The following is a 14,671-nucleotide window of genomic DNA, read 5'->3' as shown; positions in this document are numbered from 1 at the left end:
GCTATTCCATTTCATTTATTGAAGCACTGAATGCCTGTAGGCTTTGCATTAGGCGGGGGCAAGAACAATGTGTAAAAACACATCGATACCAGAAGCAAGAAATTATCATAAGAGAAGGCACATTAGCACAGAATCAGGTAATTTGATAAAGTAAGAAACACCATGTAAAACGTAGGCTCAGTGAGAAAAATTGCTCGATCTGTACACGAAGCAATACTATATCAGGAAAGGAATTCCATCCGTCTATACTGCCACTTTTCGGTGCACGCCTGAAATTGCCTTGGCTGCGCCTCTCAATTTTTTCGAACCCCGCATTAGCCTCGTGGACACGGTACCACATAACGATTAACTCCAGGGAAGAATCCGAGACAAGTCACCGCTCATCAGCCCTACGCAGGCACAGCGTCTCAAATCGCTGTGGATTTGGCGGCCCTGATCGTTAGGCGCTGGAGGGTCTTCGTAGATTCTTTTTTAAGTATGCATGCCTAGGTAAGCCGGTGTGCATGCGTTATCAGTATCTTCCTGCAAGTTTTCAGGCGTGTCCAGCCAAAAAAACGTCACGGTGCTGTAAAGAAATTGATATCGTCTCATTTTTAGCGAGAAAATTACGAAGGGATCAAATAAAGAAATAACAACTACATTAATATCTCATCAACTGCACCCAAACCGACAACAATTAAGGGAAATCGGTATGTCACAAATTCGTGGCATTCGCTATTTGGTCCACCTTGAGCAACTGAAACTGGTCCAACAAGCTACGCTTCTACAGTAGTCGTTCTAGCTTACACAGGGATGCAGGTTGAATGTACAGTAACGGAAATATACCTGGCCAGTGTATACCGCAGTCGCATTCTGCCTGTTAGTTGGCAATGTGATGTTTTCGGGGCTGACTAGTCTCGTTCGCGTCATACCTTCTTTTCCATTACTACGCATAACTCTCTCAGATCGTCGTTGGACTTTGCCACTGCCACCAATGTCCTTCCCGTGATCATTGCAGCTGCTATCCGTATTCGACGACCGATCGCGTTCTAAACCGCTCATGAAGTCTAGGTCATCATCGTCGCTGCTACTCGTGCAGCAACTCACGGTACAGAGAGCCAGGAAGATGGCCCTCGAAGAAAACAAAGGGAGGGAGGGAGGGAGGGAGGGAGGGAGGGAGGGAGGGAGGGAGGGAGGGAGGGAGGGAGGGAGGGAGGGAGGGAGGGCGAAAGCGCAGTTTGCTGGCCAAGATTTCGATCCAACTGTGGTCCCCTTAGAAGAGATTAGACCCATCCATCGTAGGAGGAAACGTCGGAATATGTTGAGGAAAATGAGGGTGTGAAGGTGATGTACTATATCACGCTCGATATGAGTTGCAACGAAACCGATGTGAGTCAACTGAGGTTTTCTCGTTACAGTAAATCAATGCGCCTTCACACAGAGCATCCAACTCGCACAACCATTAGTGCACCTTGTTATTTGAATCGACGGCTAAATGCATCGATTTTCAGCACTAGAGGGCTCGCACTGCTTCGTGAACTGAGCTCCTGCCACAACTCGCGCTTTGCAGCTAATACTGAGCGCGATAGTTGTCTTGAAAAGCGTTTTTTTTTTTTAGGTAAAAATCCGTACATTGGCTAGCGCATTGAGGCTTCTCCTGTGCCTCAATGCGTACTTTAACCGGCTGTGTCCGTAACAGCTAGTGGTACGCATTATGTGCCAAAAGAAACACGAAGATTCTCCAGCGGAGTGAGTTTAAATATATATTCTCATATACAAATGGCCCATTGACGAAACTTTGCGCTCAACCACAAACCAGCAAGCGTCTCACCAGAAACAAGTGTTTCAAGCGTGCTGTAACGACACGCTCTTCAAAGGCCGAGGAAGTGCAAACAATTTCTGTATGCAGCATATTTTTCTCTGTTCTGCTCGTAATAGTTCTTACATAATGAGACACAATGAGTCGTTGAACGTTGACAAGCAGTCGCACGTCGTACATTCTTGCCCGCTTTTCTTTTACATAGCTTCGCAAAGCTTTTCCAAGCCATCCTCGCTGTATAGCCACACATTTTCACAAAATCCGGGCCACTCGAAACACTTCTTGACATCAAAATCTGTATCCAAGCTCTATGTGGAAATGAGCGCACGTCGTACATTTGACATGGCACCAGATCGTAATACAGGGCAGTAAAAGGTTATGGACGTGACTGCAGATAACCGCTGAGCTCGATTTGTATACCGCCCCAGAAAAGGAATATTAGAACCTCCTCACGAACTGTAAGACTCAAATATTTTCTAAAGGATGAGCAAAGACCCATTACTAAAGTTTTCGTGTATAAAATACAGAATACATTGTATGCAGAAACCGAAACGATCCCAAGTTGAACCGAATTAAGGAACCGGCGGCTGTTCTTTGTTGGAGGCAACAATCTTATTCCCAAAAGGGAGTGTCTTGTTGAGCGTATACTGAGCTTCAGCGCGTTGCTTGATTGAGCTCCAAGAACTGTTCCTAGCGCCGTGCGTTGTTTTTTGGAGGAAGTTTTGCGTATGTTTCAACAGTGGGCTGTGCTCATGCAGTCATTAGCCCATGCGCTTGCTTTCGCTCGACACTAAAGCTCTAAGAAGGGAATATTGTCTTGACCGTTGCATTGAAGCTAGAAACGGCTTTTTCTTGTGGTTGTAAAGTTTATGCAAAAATATAATAGCGATAGCGATATAATAATAGCGATAGGATGTGTAGCGGAGCGTGAGTCTCCAAACGTAGTGATTCGAGGATTGCTGCTCTTTTCATTGCTCTGAAAGGGACACGCCGATGCAGCGATCGATCTAGACGTCGTCACCCACATGCAGCAGCGTAATCAAGCCTCTGACAAACATTTATATCATGTAAGCTAAGTTCGCATCGGCTAATCTTTTTGAGGGAAAGACTAAGCCACAGTACCAACGCGTAAAGGCAGAAAGCAGCTTTCAATTCGCGACAAAGGTTTAGATAAAATCACACATCTGTGCTTGAAGCAGTCGCTGTTCAGCTGTGTTCTCGATGCAAATTAGAGCCATGGCTCTAACCAAACTTTTTTCCATTGTTCAGTAGAACAAAAAAAGCTGCGGCACCGTCTCCACCTGCATCCGTTTGTATCGAACCCAAAGTTGCCTTTTGTTGTTTATTACGTCATTCACCTGTAGATGCTTCCGAAAGGGTATGCGGCTGCTTTGTTCAAACATACGTATGTTCTTCAAAGCTTTCCGAATCGGCAGCTTGCAACATTCTTCGGTTGTCGTGGCCATCCGTCCGTCCGTCCGTCCCTCCCTCCCTCCCTCCCTCCCTCCCTCCCTCCGTCCGTCCGTCCGTCCGTCCGTCCGTCCGTCCGTCCCTCCCTCCGTCCGTCCTTCCGTCCCTCCGTCCCTCCCTCCCTCCGTCCGTCCGTCCGTCCGTCCGTCCGTCCGTCCATCCATCCATCCAGCGAGCAGCGTTGGTGGCTTTGCCGGAAGAACCGACGGTTTCCTAGCCGTCGACCGGCGAACAAACCAAATCCATGAAAGAGTCCAACGGTTATTTGTAACATTACAGAAATATTAGAAGAAAACGACGTTAAGATCGAACGTTGAATTAACTTTTCACCAAAACAAAAAAGCTACATGGTCCTAGTGCTTCGGTGGCACCTCGGTTAATTCAGTTTTTTTTTTGGCATAGAAGCAATTAAGCTATTGTGTGCAAAATGCGGGGCTAAAAACAATGTTATGTTCCTCACCCCATGCTTGGTTTAGCATTGCTTCCAAACAGCATCATCATGTCCAGTACAAGGTCATGGGTCTCATAAATCTTCTAGGCCACGTGAGCAACTGGCCCTTCGTCGTGAAAGCAGCTTGGTGCTAATCGATGGGTTTCAATGCCGTTTTAAAAAAATAATGGCTATAATAGGTGCTCAAAACTTTCACACTTGATGAAACTTTCAACATGATAATCTCAGTCCTGTAAAGCAAGCTGGGACGCCAGATTGGACGCCTGCACCAAATACGCAACTTCCAATATTGCATGAGCTCCGCATTGTTCGTTGTTCGGATAGAAGCTTCATTTTGACGCCACGGTGGTGGTCCTTGGAAAAGCGCGCAAGCCTAATATCGAGCGCCATTGAAATTCTACTGGGAGTTCATTTCAGGTAGCCAGACTGAACTTTTTTGCTGGCTGAAACACAGGTGCCCTTTCAGCGTTGAAATTTGATGACAGTTTCACCTGTCTTCGAATGCTTCTGTACAAAACGCTGTCATGATAATATGTCCTTGCATATGAAACCGGGGGCGCAGAGGATCGAGGGGCTTTTATCTGGAATGATGGATGGAAGATAGGAGCGTCCCCTTTGAAACGGGAACGCTATAAATTCGCCGTTTTCTTTAAATACAACCTTAAAACCTACACTTGTAACCTTACGTTGCCTCCCTGCTTTTGAGCCACCAATCTTTCAATCCCTTTTTTCTAACTTCTGCCGCAGATTCATTCACGAAGCCTTTGTTACCTCTAAACCCCAGTGCCTCAGGGACAGCGACTGTTGGTTAAACTTATTTTTGTAGTTTCGCATTATAAAGGCACCCTGTTCTTGCTTCAAAGAGTAGGGCACTGCCTCTTGAGTTATCACAGAACGATTCCTTCCTGACAGGCTGCTCCTCTTCCATTGAACTAATCCAGTTTCTACCTTCTGGCTTTTAACATGTCGCTTAAAGCTCTTTACTTCTCCGTTCTTGTTTCCTGCAACTTTACTGGTTTGTTTCCTGGTCCTTTTCCGCCCCTGCGAGTCAACGCTCTTTCTGCATAATTATTTACCACCTTAGCTGCCCACCTGTTCCGTCCAATTTCCTCAGGCGTTCTTCATATAATATTTTCCCCCGAGTCTGATCTTCCCGTGCTTCGAACGATGTCCAGCCCATGTTCCCCTGCACAGCCTCGCTTGTGGTCTCGTCGTGGGCCCCAAGTGTCAACAGCGCTCCTATTTATTTCTAATTAGGGTGCCTCGATGTGCGCACCCCTCGCAGGGTGGAGTCATGCTTTGAAGGGATCCACGCCACGTTTCCGAGTGGCGGGCGCCATTGCGGTGCCCAGCGCTTCACCGCTGCAGGTTGAGAAAGACGCGCGTGCCGCATTTTTTCGGCAAAATGCCTGGATATTGTGTGCCCCAGTGCACTAACCACGCGCGAAATGACTGGAAGATGCTCAGATTTCCGAGAGAATCCAAAAGACGGCTCCTCTGGCTGGTAGAGATCAAGCGTGACGAGCGGCAGCCACCGGACTGATCGCGTGTGTGCAGCGCAAGTAATACCATTTCTGAATTCGTAAAGCTGGCCATCCATTTGCGCGCATTTGCCCTGGCATTTATGCTTCATGCATTCTTCATCTTTTGCGCATATCTGTGCGCGTACAACTGCTTAAATTTCTGGATTACATAAATGCTTTGCTCTTTGTCGTATTCGGGCTGCGGCGTGCGTAAAGATATACTATCGGGGACAAAAGTCTCCAGGATGCGTCATCGGGAACCGAAGCTGAGAGCTCTATGATTAACCCCAGGCTGGAGCCCGGACTTGTCGAGGTGAAAGTCGGACCCGTGCTAGTGATAGCACGTTATCGCTAACAAAGATGGCAGCTATTAGCCAAAATCAATTGTCGCGCGTCCTGGAGAATTTCGTACCCCATGGCACACACTTTCTTTTTTTTTAGCTTACGATGAAAAGAGCGTGTGCACGATGCAGTGGTATGTACATAGAGCTTGAAGTTGGCTGAAACTAAAACATCTCGACGCGGCTGGCGAGGACGTGGTTTTCTGCTGTCAATAAATGCAGTCCTCAATTCAGTGTTGAAGATAAAAGATTATAGAGCATCAGTCAGGGACCATTTTCACCGCTGATGTTTACTTCGGTCCTTTCTTTACATACTCAACGCATCACGCCCTTTATTTCGCAACGAAATCTACATCCAGCTGCGCGGTGCCCGTTGGCTGCCTGCAGAGTGGGCCAAGAAATGGCGGACGTCGTAGCAGACGACGCGGTTGCCTTTCCCACGCACGGCGGCGGTGCGAAGCGCGCGCATCCAGGCACCCTAAGCAAGATCAGCCGTGAGCGAGGTTATAGCGAGGTGTCTAGCACATCGGAATAAAGAGAGGTGATCCGACAGTGATGCGAGGCGCGTCCACTTAGTCAGACTTACACACGCGCGTCCGCAACTCAGCAGCAGTACTGCATGGTAGCCTTTTCTGTCGCTCGTTTTGCTGGCGCTTCTATGGGCGCGCCTGGTCGGCCTGGCACGGCCGCTTGATTTCGAGGCATATATGATGTTCGCCTGCTTGAGACGACACTTCTAGGTTACTGGGACATCCCCTTATATCCCTGTCCACATTTCGTGCTATACTTAGACTCGAGGCCGCATTAGTAACCGCTTAATTGATGGTACTAGCAGCTGCATGCCTTCTCAGTGCATATGTTGCATTCGACTGTACTTCTGAAGTTTGAGAGAAACGCTAATATAATGGCATTTATTGAAAGTACTCAAGTGAGCACTGAGTCATGCATTCAGATGTGCGAGAGCATCATATAAAAGCCTGCACAGCTGCCAACATATGTGCAAGCTGTGCTTTGTACCTGCAGCTGTCACGTCTCAGGTGTTGCGGCACAAACTGAAGGGTGCACTAATCGATATCTGAATTGCATACACGATGAAATAATCACAGAAATCTTTAAAGTCGCTTTTTCATATTTTCTATGTTAACGGGATCGAGACGTGGTCTTGAAATGGCAAAAAAATAAAAAAATTCTGATTTCTCAAAAAAATTTTGTGAACAATAGTGCCACCTGATTATATTTCAGAATCATAGTACTTCGACATAACGAAACATTTTTATATGGTGAAGTACTTCAGTAACAAAATAAATAGCATAGCTCCACATGACAGGTCTTCGGCTGTCGCTCCATTTCGAATGGAACCAAAAAATATTCTTAGCGCGTAAGAAATTACCTAATTAGGCTTATTTTTTCATAATATGGAAACTAATTGATATACTGAAAATAATTATATTTCTGAAAACAGGAGGAAGATATATACAAAATTTTCATTTCAAAGGCCAGTGTCTCCCCTCAAAGGAGCACCATGATGATTCCCTCAGTACCGATTAATATCATTAAATAAGTTCATCATGCATTCCAGAGACCAGTGCAAAAAAATTATTGAAGTCGGAGCATGCAAACGAGTTATTCCGCTTTGAAAATTCAAAATAAGATCAGACTGGAAGGCCGTCGGCAGTTATCTCCCCACCCCCCAAACTCGTCTCTAGTCATCCTGTCCGGCCTTTCTCTTCACATTTTTGGGCAAGGTGTGTCATCTGGCCTTTTTTTTTCGCTGCCTTCTTGGAGTGGTTTGAACCAACGTTTTTTGATCAGCGCTCGCCCCCACGAAGGGTTGAAGCGGAATAAAAAGTGTCGCCCCTAGCGTTATTCTCGTTAATTATTGTTCGCGTTCACTGCTTCTTTCTAGTTTTTTGTGGCATGCGAAAAGCTTTCAGTACTCCGAGACATAATATCCATTTCGCCAGTATAAAGGAACAATATGCAAACTGGACGCCCAACCAATCAGAAAGGCAGTGCCCAATCTGGATGCCACCACAGGGGTAACAGGGGACCCTAATGCCACCTCATTTTCGCTGCCGAAAATGGCCGTTGCGCTGCGACACCATCGGCTCGAAACGAGCATTTCTAGAGAAGATCAAAATATCAAATATTACGATTTCGGCGATCTCTTTGGGCGTTCAGGAGTCACAATGTTCCTTAATCTGCATACAAAGAATAAAGACCTCATGCCTTATCTATGTCGCAGGGCCCCTTTAATAAAAGTGACGTCAAACACTGCAAGTAGGTCATCAATCCGTCTACTTCAGTGTTTAATGAAATAAAACTTTAAGAACAGAAAAGCTGGAGGTGAGAGACAAACACACCATCACGGCACGTTTGGTTTTGGCCGACGCGCGTATACACATGACAAGCTTGGGCCGCATGAACTACCAGCGAGCACGCCATCGGTGCCCTCTGTTTTCCCACAGCTGTTCGGTTTTGCACTTTACCGCGCGCTGCTGGAAATTCAAAGCTTTGTAGAAACCACGGGAGAAGGGCCCTCATTCGATCACTCGAAGGTTAGCTGTTATCAAGATTCTTTTTCACATTTTGCACCAGATAGCTTGGACGACTTGCTGGCGACAGATATTCGTTTACTGAATTGGCGCACCCTCAATGTAACGCAGCAATTTAGAAGCACTGTATAGACCAACTATATGCTCTGCACATACGGAATTCGGGCAACTTCGGCCAAAGAGTGCAAAGGCACAAGGTTTGTTTCTGTACACAAGGTGGGTTCAAAGACACGTTTTTCCAGAATTTCACCCCAGAGAAGCCGAGCATCAGGCCAGACGGGAGAGCTTCTACCCACTGCCTCACCCCGCATCGAATCCCACACCGCCCACAGGCGAGGCCGATGTTCGAACCACTGTGACCGTCACGCACTGTTCCTCCACGACACGGAAACAGTCCATTGTAAAGCTTTTATTACCTAAAGAAAAGGTAACTACAAGACAAATTTATAAGCACAAGATTTATGACGCCTCTTTGTTGATTTACTTTGCGTCCCAGAGTCAATGCGCTGTTGCCAAATGTTTCAAGCTGCGCTGAAGGGAAGCAACAAGCGTTGGGGCGATGTCTCTAATCGAAATGCATGTCATTTTAACGAGGCCGAAGCTTTAGTTCGAATCAAACAAGGTCGGCTCAACGAGATTCCACTTATATCACCACGGCCATGAAAAGGTGTAGGAAGTGCAGGGTAAAACACCCAGTGAGGCAAGCACAAAGATGCAAACCACCACAGGCAAGATTGAAGAACCAATTTTATTGTTAAAAGATGGAGATTGTAGGGGAGGTGGTGACACACTGCAATATATATCTAGGAAGAAAAAGGACATAGGGAAGGAGCAAAAATAAGCTCCATAGAGGAAAGTTCACACTGCAGTTAAATCTAGGCTGAATATATTAAAATACAAAATGATACATGTACATGGATCGCGAGTGGAACCTCGTTCAAACAACCAGACTGCAAGCATGTTTCATTTGCACAACTTTACGTAGAATATAGACGCACTCTTTGACACAATAAAGAATGCTAACAGGCATTCCTCTTAAATTTACGGTTTAGTTTATAATGTAGGAGATGCTCTTTAGAGAATGAAGTTACTTGAATAGGATTCTAGCTGTCTTTTGCGCTGATATCTATAGAGATTTACAAAAGCTTACACTCACTATAGGCCTGAACAGTCCATTGAAGTCTATACTCAGACATTCACATGTGAAACATGCTCAAGTTACAACCAAGCGATGGAGCATCATTCAGCCGGTACAGAGTTACTTTCCAATGCCTGGCTGGAACAGCAGAGGCTTGAAAAACAGCATCAACAGATTACACACTGGGAGGTGCACCAATGCACCTGGTATAGCACAGGCTTTATGTTCTCCACTTGTGCACCTCTCCTTGTGACAGCTGTTGGGTATGTTATTCACACTTTATGAACTCAGTCAGCACGAGATGCTGAAACTGCAATCTCGTTAGTTACTTCAAAGCTCATACTTGTCTACCTACAAAGTTGTGATCTTTGCCTACGTGCCAGATGTCCAAAGTTTGACTTGAGGCAAGCGGTCAGAAGCTGTTGCTGCTGCTTAGAAAACGTTACTAAAATTATATTTTCATCGAGGGATATCTTCATGCAAATCACCTAAACGTCAAGTGCGCATGTCTTTGAAGGCATTAAAAGCAATTACATGTACCACAACCTTCTATTTAATGAATATGCAAGATATAATGCATATTATGCCATGTTTGCACTGTTGCATTAATTTGAAGGCAAGCTGCACAAAACCGTGCAGAAAACGGCCTAGATGGTGTTGCTGCCTTCATAGAATCAGCAGTAGTTTTATTTGAAAGCTCTTGTCCACCACCTCATCCCAGCTACAAGTCACTTCATTGTTCTAAAAGATGTTCAGCCATGTACATCGTCTATACTGCAGATTGAAGACAGAGCATACTTAGAGACATGCACTCTTTACTTTTTCCATGTAAACTAATTAGCAAAAAATTTCTCCTACCTCACAAAGCCCCATATCTTTTTGAGCTGAGTAGACGCCTTAAGACTAGCACGAGTGTTGAACAAGGCTGGTACAAAGATTGCCCCTTTAGATCTCTGCTAACAAGGCAGAACTACAACTGTCAGTCAGCTCTCAAAAGTCAGCTGTTCAAATGAGCTTTTACATGCGTCATAATCCAAATTTTTGGCTTGAATGTCAGCGTATGCGATTTACAGTTCCAAATGATATAGTATACCTTTTCAACATTAACAAGCACAGACAACAAACATGAGTATGGAAATAGATGTTATGAATCTTGATTTAGCAAATTGTGATATCCAGAACAAGTTCAAGCGGGACAAAAGGTCTTGCGTTGTGGTTGAATGGGTTTTGGATTACCAGAACATTGCAAGCAACCATCCTCCTCAATGTCTCCATAGAGTATGTGAACTACACGCACGGGTCGACATAGCTTTGTAAAACACGACTGCAGGCAGAGGAAAAGAAGGCAAGTGCACGTGACACAATCAATGCTCTTTGAATTAAAGGCATGCTAAACATTTCCGGCCTTAAAATTTGAACTCGATACAATATTGCACTAAACGCAAGGAACATCGTCTAAAACATCACTATGAAAAACAAGAAGAAAATGTTTATTATATGCAATATGGAAACCTAGGCACACCTGCAATAAATCAGTCTTGCTGTCTCTTTTTTTTTTTCTTTTCACAAGACAACTAATTTGGATGTGTAAAGGCACCCAAGAGAAAAAAAAACTAGAAGTGTTGCATAGCCAATGTCCCTTACAAAAACAAGTTATTTACGATATGATCATCTGTTTACTTAAAAATGTGGCTTTTGAAAAGCTGTTCACAAGCACAAAGCTCTTGATCCTGATGAATACAAAACATTTATTGATAAAGTTTGCATTTCAAACAATGAAGAAAGAAGAGTGCACCAAGGAATGAAAACAAATTTGTTAGGAGAGTGTATATCTTAATTTATAAATATCAGGCTCAATATAAAGAACTCTTCACGGCTGCACATTTCTCTAGTTTTTAAGAGGCATGTGCACCATAACAAAAACTTGTTATAAAATTTCATGTCAACAAAACAAGCACAAACAAAATAAAAACATGCAAATACCAGTTTCCAAGACAAAAATAAAAGAAGAATGCACTCTTCAATAAAAGGAGGAAAGCCAGTGATGCCGAAGGATGCAGGGAGTGCAGCAAAGCACACAACTGTGCATGTCTCAGAGCCCGACATCACATCACAAATGCAAAACAGGGTTGGGAGAGCCCACGGAGAAAGCGTATCCAAGCGAACAGCACCAGAGACGAGGGATAGGGTGCTCTCTTTGTCCTCTCTGACAAGAGCAAAAGAAGCCAAACAGGTATCACAGTGCACAATACATGCACAAAGACGCACAAGATTGAAACTTTTTTTTCCCAAAGAAAGGCTGCACTGGGGCATCCTGCAGCATGCGACAGCTGCAGCATGACTGCGAGTGCTGCCACTCTAGCCCCCGGGCCGCAAAAAGGTGTGGCCACTGGCTGCAGACGTGAGGCAAGAGGTAGCTCAGTCCCCTTCTCTGTCTCAGCCCCACTGCCGATACCGCACTCCTGTGGCAGAGGCAATGGCAACAAAACGCAACATTCTGGCACTACTCACCAGAACCTTCCAACAAAAGGAGGAGGCCTACAAGTTCAGTTGCAAACACGTCTGCAACTGCGAATGCAAGACATCCACTCCTCGAGCCACAAGAAGGAGAAAGGAACAACAGAAGAAGAAAAAGAGATGACTCTGCCTTTCACAGCCCTAAGCACATACACTGTGTTTTATGCTCTGGGTCAGAGACACATTCTATGATGCTTGCAGAACAGGTGTTTTGCTGTGTGCAGAAGGAAAGCTGTATGGTGCAACTACCCTCAATGTATGCCTTACATTTTCTATAATGCCAGTGCAACCACATCTAATAAGATATGCACCTAAAGCACTGCACTATGCAAGCACAGCTTTCATGTCACAGGATTAGGTGCCCGCAATGCAAGGTGTCTCATGTATAGAAATTTCTTTCCGTTGCTGTGACAGGATAACAAAGCACAAACGGAAAGCCTGTCTCTGGAAAGAAGGCTCTTCTTTCACTTCATTGAGAGTGTAACCATCCGAAAAAAAAAAAAATGTTTACATATCAGCTAACTACAGAGTGAGTGTAGTATAGGAAAGGCAATTCATGACTGAGTACATGTTTTTAGGCATAAGGGGGCAACAAGTGCAATGGATAAAACACTCCAGCTGAAATGGTAATGTGGTACAGTGACCTTCAGTTGCCAAAAAGGTAATTGAGGTCAAGCCTTAAGATTGGGCAGGTCCATGACAGCTCTTGGCCTCTGTTAAAGGCCAAACCTGCAGAGGTATAATTCACACACAGTGCTCTGAACAAAATAGAAACCAGGCGCGAGAGAAATATAATGCAACAAGTGGGCCCAAGAGGGAACAGTTTACACTAGAAGAAACAAAGGTTCAGCTGCAGTGGAGAGCTGAGGCCAGCCCAGCAACTTACAAGAGGGCAACATTTCAGCCCATGTATAGATGGCCCTAGCTAAGGTGATAGTGCAAAGGCTCTAATGCGTGCGAGAACCTCCCACATCTTGCTGCACTGTAGCAAGGCTGCCAGCCTTTCGCTACATTCACCAGTAGATGCACCCCGCGGAAACAATTGCCCAATGCAAAGCCTACCTCAACAACCCGACTCACTCCACAGTACAAAGACTGCACCACTGGCTGTGTTTAAGCTTCAGCACCCAACACTGCTGCTGATGGAACCACAAACATGAACTGGAGGCAGGTGTCTCTCTCGGTGCGGGCTGCCAGAACCATGGCACGGGCGAGTATGACAACTTGCGGAGGTACCAAATAAAAAGAGGTGGGGGAAGGGCGTGAGTGGAACCATGAGAAGCCAAGGTTCTAGCAGGGTCCTGGCTACTTGGCCGAGGGGTCAGGGTGCATGCCAGCCGAGTTCCCCGAGCGATGAAAGTGGACGTTCTGCCACTTGGTGTCCTTTCGGTGCCACACACGAGTCTCCTCGGTCTGTCGTGTGCGTGGAATGCCCGCCCTGCAGAGCACGATATACAAACCCCGCTTCATGGCTGCCCAACCTGCATGCCTGTTTGCAGACGCAAAAATGTGCCCACCACTTCAAAAAAGAAAAAAAAACAGCTTCGCTATTTTTGCACACTGCAACAATGGGTCAAAGAGCTTATTCTTGGCAATTGTGCTCAGCTTGCTGGCATTTACTGCATAAAAAGTGCTGAAACTAGTTCAAGGGGTAGCAAGGTTATGCCCCCTATTATGTTGGACAATTTTATTTTTGCATCACCTTGTCATAACTGTTGCAGCTTACATGGAGCCCTTTTCAATGCATGTGCACTGAAGAAAGATTAAAAGTTTAAGTGGTTCAAACCTGAATCAAGAGAAAATGAAATGATGGCAAGGCGGTAGATCGCCAACTGTCCCGTGAATGGCTAACAGCAATCAGACAGAATTCTTCATTACAATTTTTGTGGAGACCTCTTTGGTTCTGTGTCTGGTTCTCAACCACATGAACCCACATGAACATTTAACACAATCTCAGAAACCAGCTGCACTGCAACAAGTCTATTCATACAGTCTGGTATTTTACACTGTTTTATGCTTCGAGTGACTGAAAGGCACACCTGTCGATGTACTGCATCAGCCGAATGTAAGCAATGCAGGCAGCATCATCCCCTAGTAGGTGCACTGTAGGGTTTATTATCGTTGTGTTCTGCGACTTGTAGCTCTTTCCTGCGCCTGTAAAACAACAGCACAATTACATACCAAATGCAGGTCACACCAACTTTACACCATATAAGGTACTTCCCCGCCACAATTTTCTTGGCATGTTAATTCTTTTAGCAGAGGTTATAACCCTTTGTACACAGAGTGACCTATCTAGTATTCATTTAGTGTCATGCTTTTGTGTGAACTGTCTCCAAGTCTGGGAACCTTTAGTATTAATAGAAATAATTTTAACTGCAGTAATTAAACACTACGACTATAAGCACTACTTGTAAAAAGTATCAGAGTAGGATTAGGGGAGGCATGGAAAAAGCAAGACAGGAAAAAAAAAACATTCAGTGGGACATAGTGTGGTCACAAAATGCAGTACAGGTTGGAAAAAAAAAAGCCAGAAGTACGCACACAAGAATATGCCTTCACAAACAACTCTCACCCAGATTGTCGAATTCCAGGAATTGGCGGAGCATTATAGGCAAAGCACAGGAGACAGAGTCAATCAGCAGAATCAATTTCTACTTGGAACCGAATTCACAGTGATGACCGATACAATATTTCTCACAGCCTCCAGACCACTGTTTAAACTTTTTGTACAAATGGACTATTGGGGTTGACAAAACATGTTGTCATTAAAACCAAAAGAGGGCACAGTCAGTGCATGCCCCCCATGTTAATAAAAACAAGCCATTCCTGCATTAGTTATGCTAAGGCTGCACAAACAGTTATGCAATACTACGCT

General features: G+C 45.0%; 1 protein-coding gene across 21 annotated transcripts in view; it reads right to left on the bottom strand.

The window, feature by feature from the left end:
• Positions 1-8,867: 8,867 nt before the first annotated feature.
• CaMKII (Calcium/calmodulin-dependent protein kinase II) overlaps positions 8,868-14,671 on the bottom strand; it is a 166,680-nt gene continuing 160,876 nt past the window's right edge. For all 21 annotated transcript variants that reach the window (XM_089582793.1, XM_089582790.1, XM_089582792.1 and 18 more), the window contains 2 exons: positions 13,833-13,947; positions 8,868-13,231 (listed from right to left, as the gene is read on the bottom strand). In XM_089582793.1, coding sequence (XP_089438919.1) covers positions 13,099-13,231; positions 13,833-13,947 — 248 coding nt within the window. In that variant the 3' untranslated portion in view covers positions 8,868-13,098. The remainder of the gene's footprint in view (positions 13,232-13,832; positions 13,948-14,671) is intronic.

This window comes from Amblyomma mixtum, chromosome 3, assembly GCF_055824585.1.
Source record: "Amblyomma mixtum isolate Tamu chromosome 3, ASM5582458v1, whole genome shotgun sequence".
Lineage (NCBI taxonomy): Eukaryota > Metazoa > Arthropoda > Arachnida > Ixodida > Ixodidae > Amblyomma > Amblyomma mixtum.
This window is presented reverse-complemented; position numbering and strand designations above follow the sequence as displayed.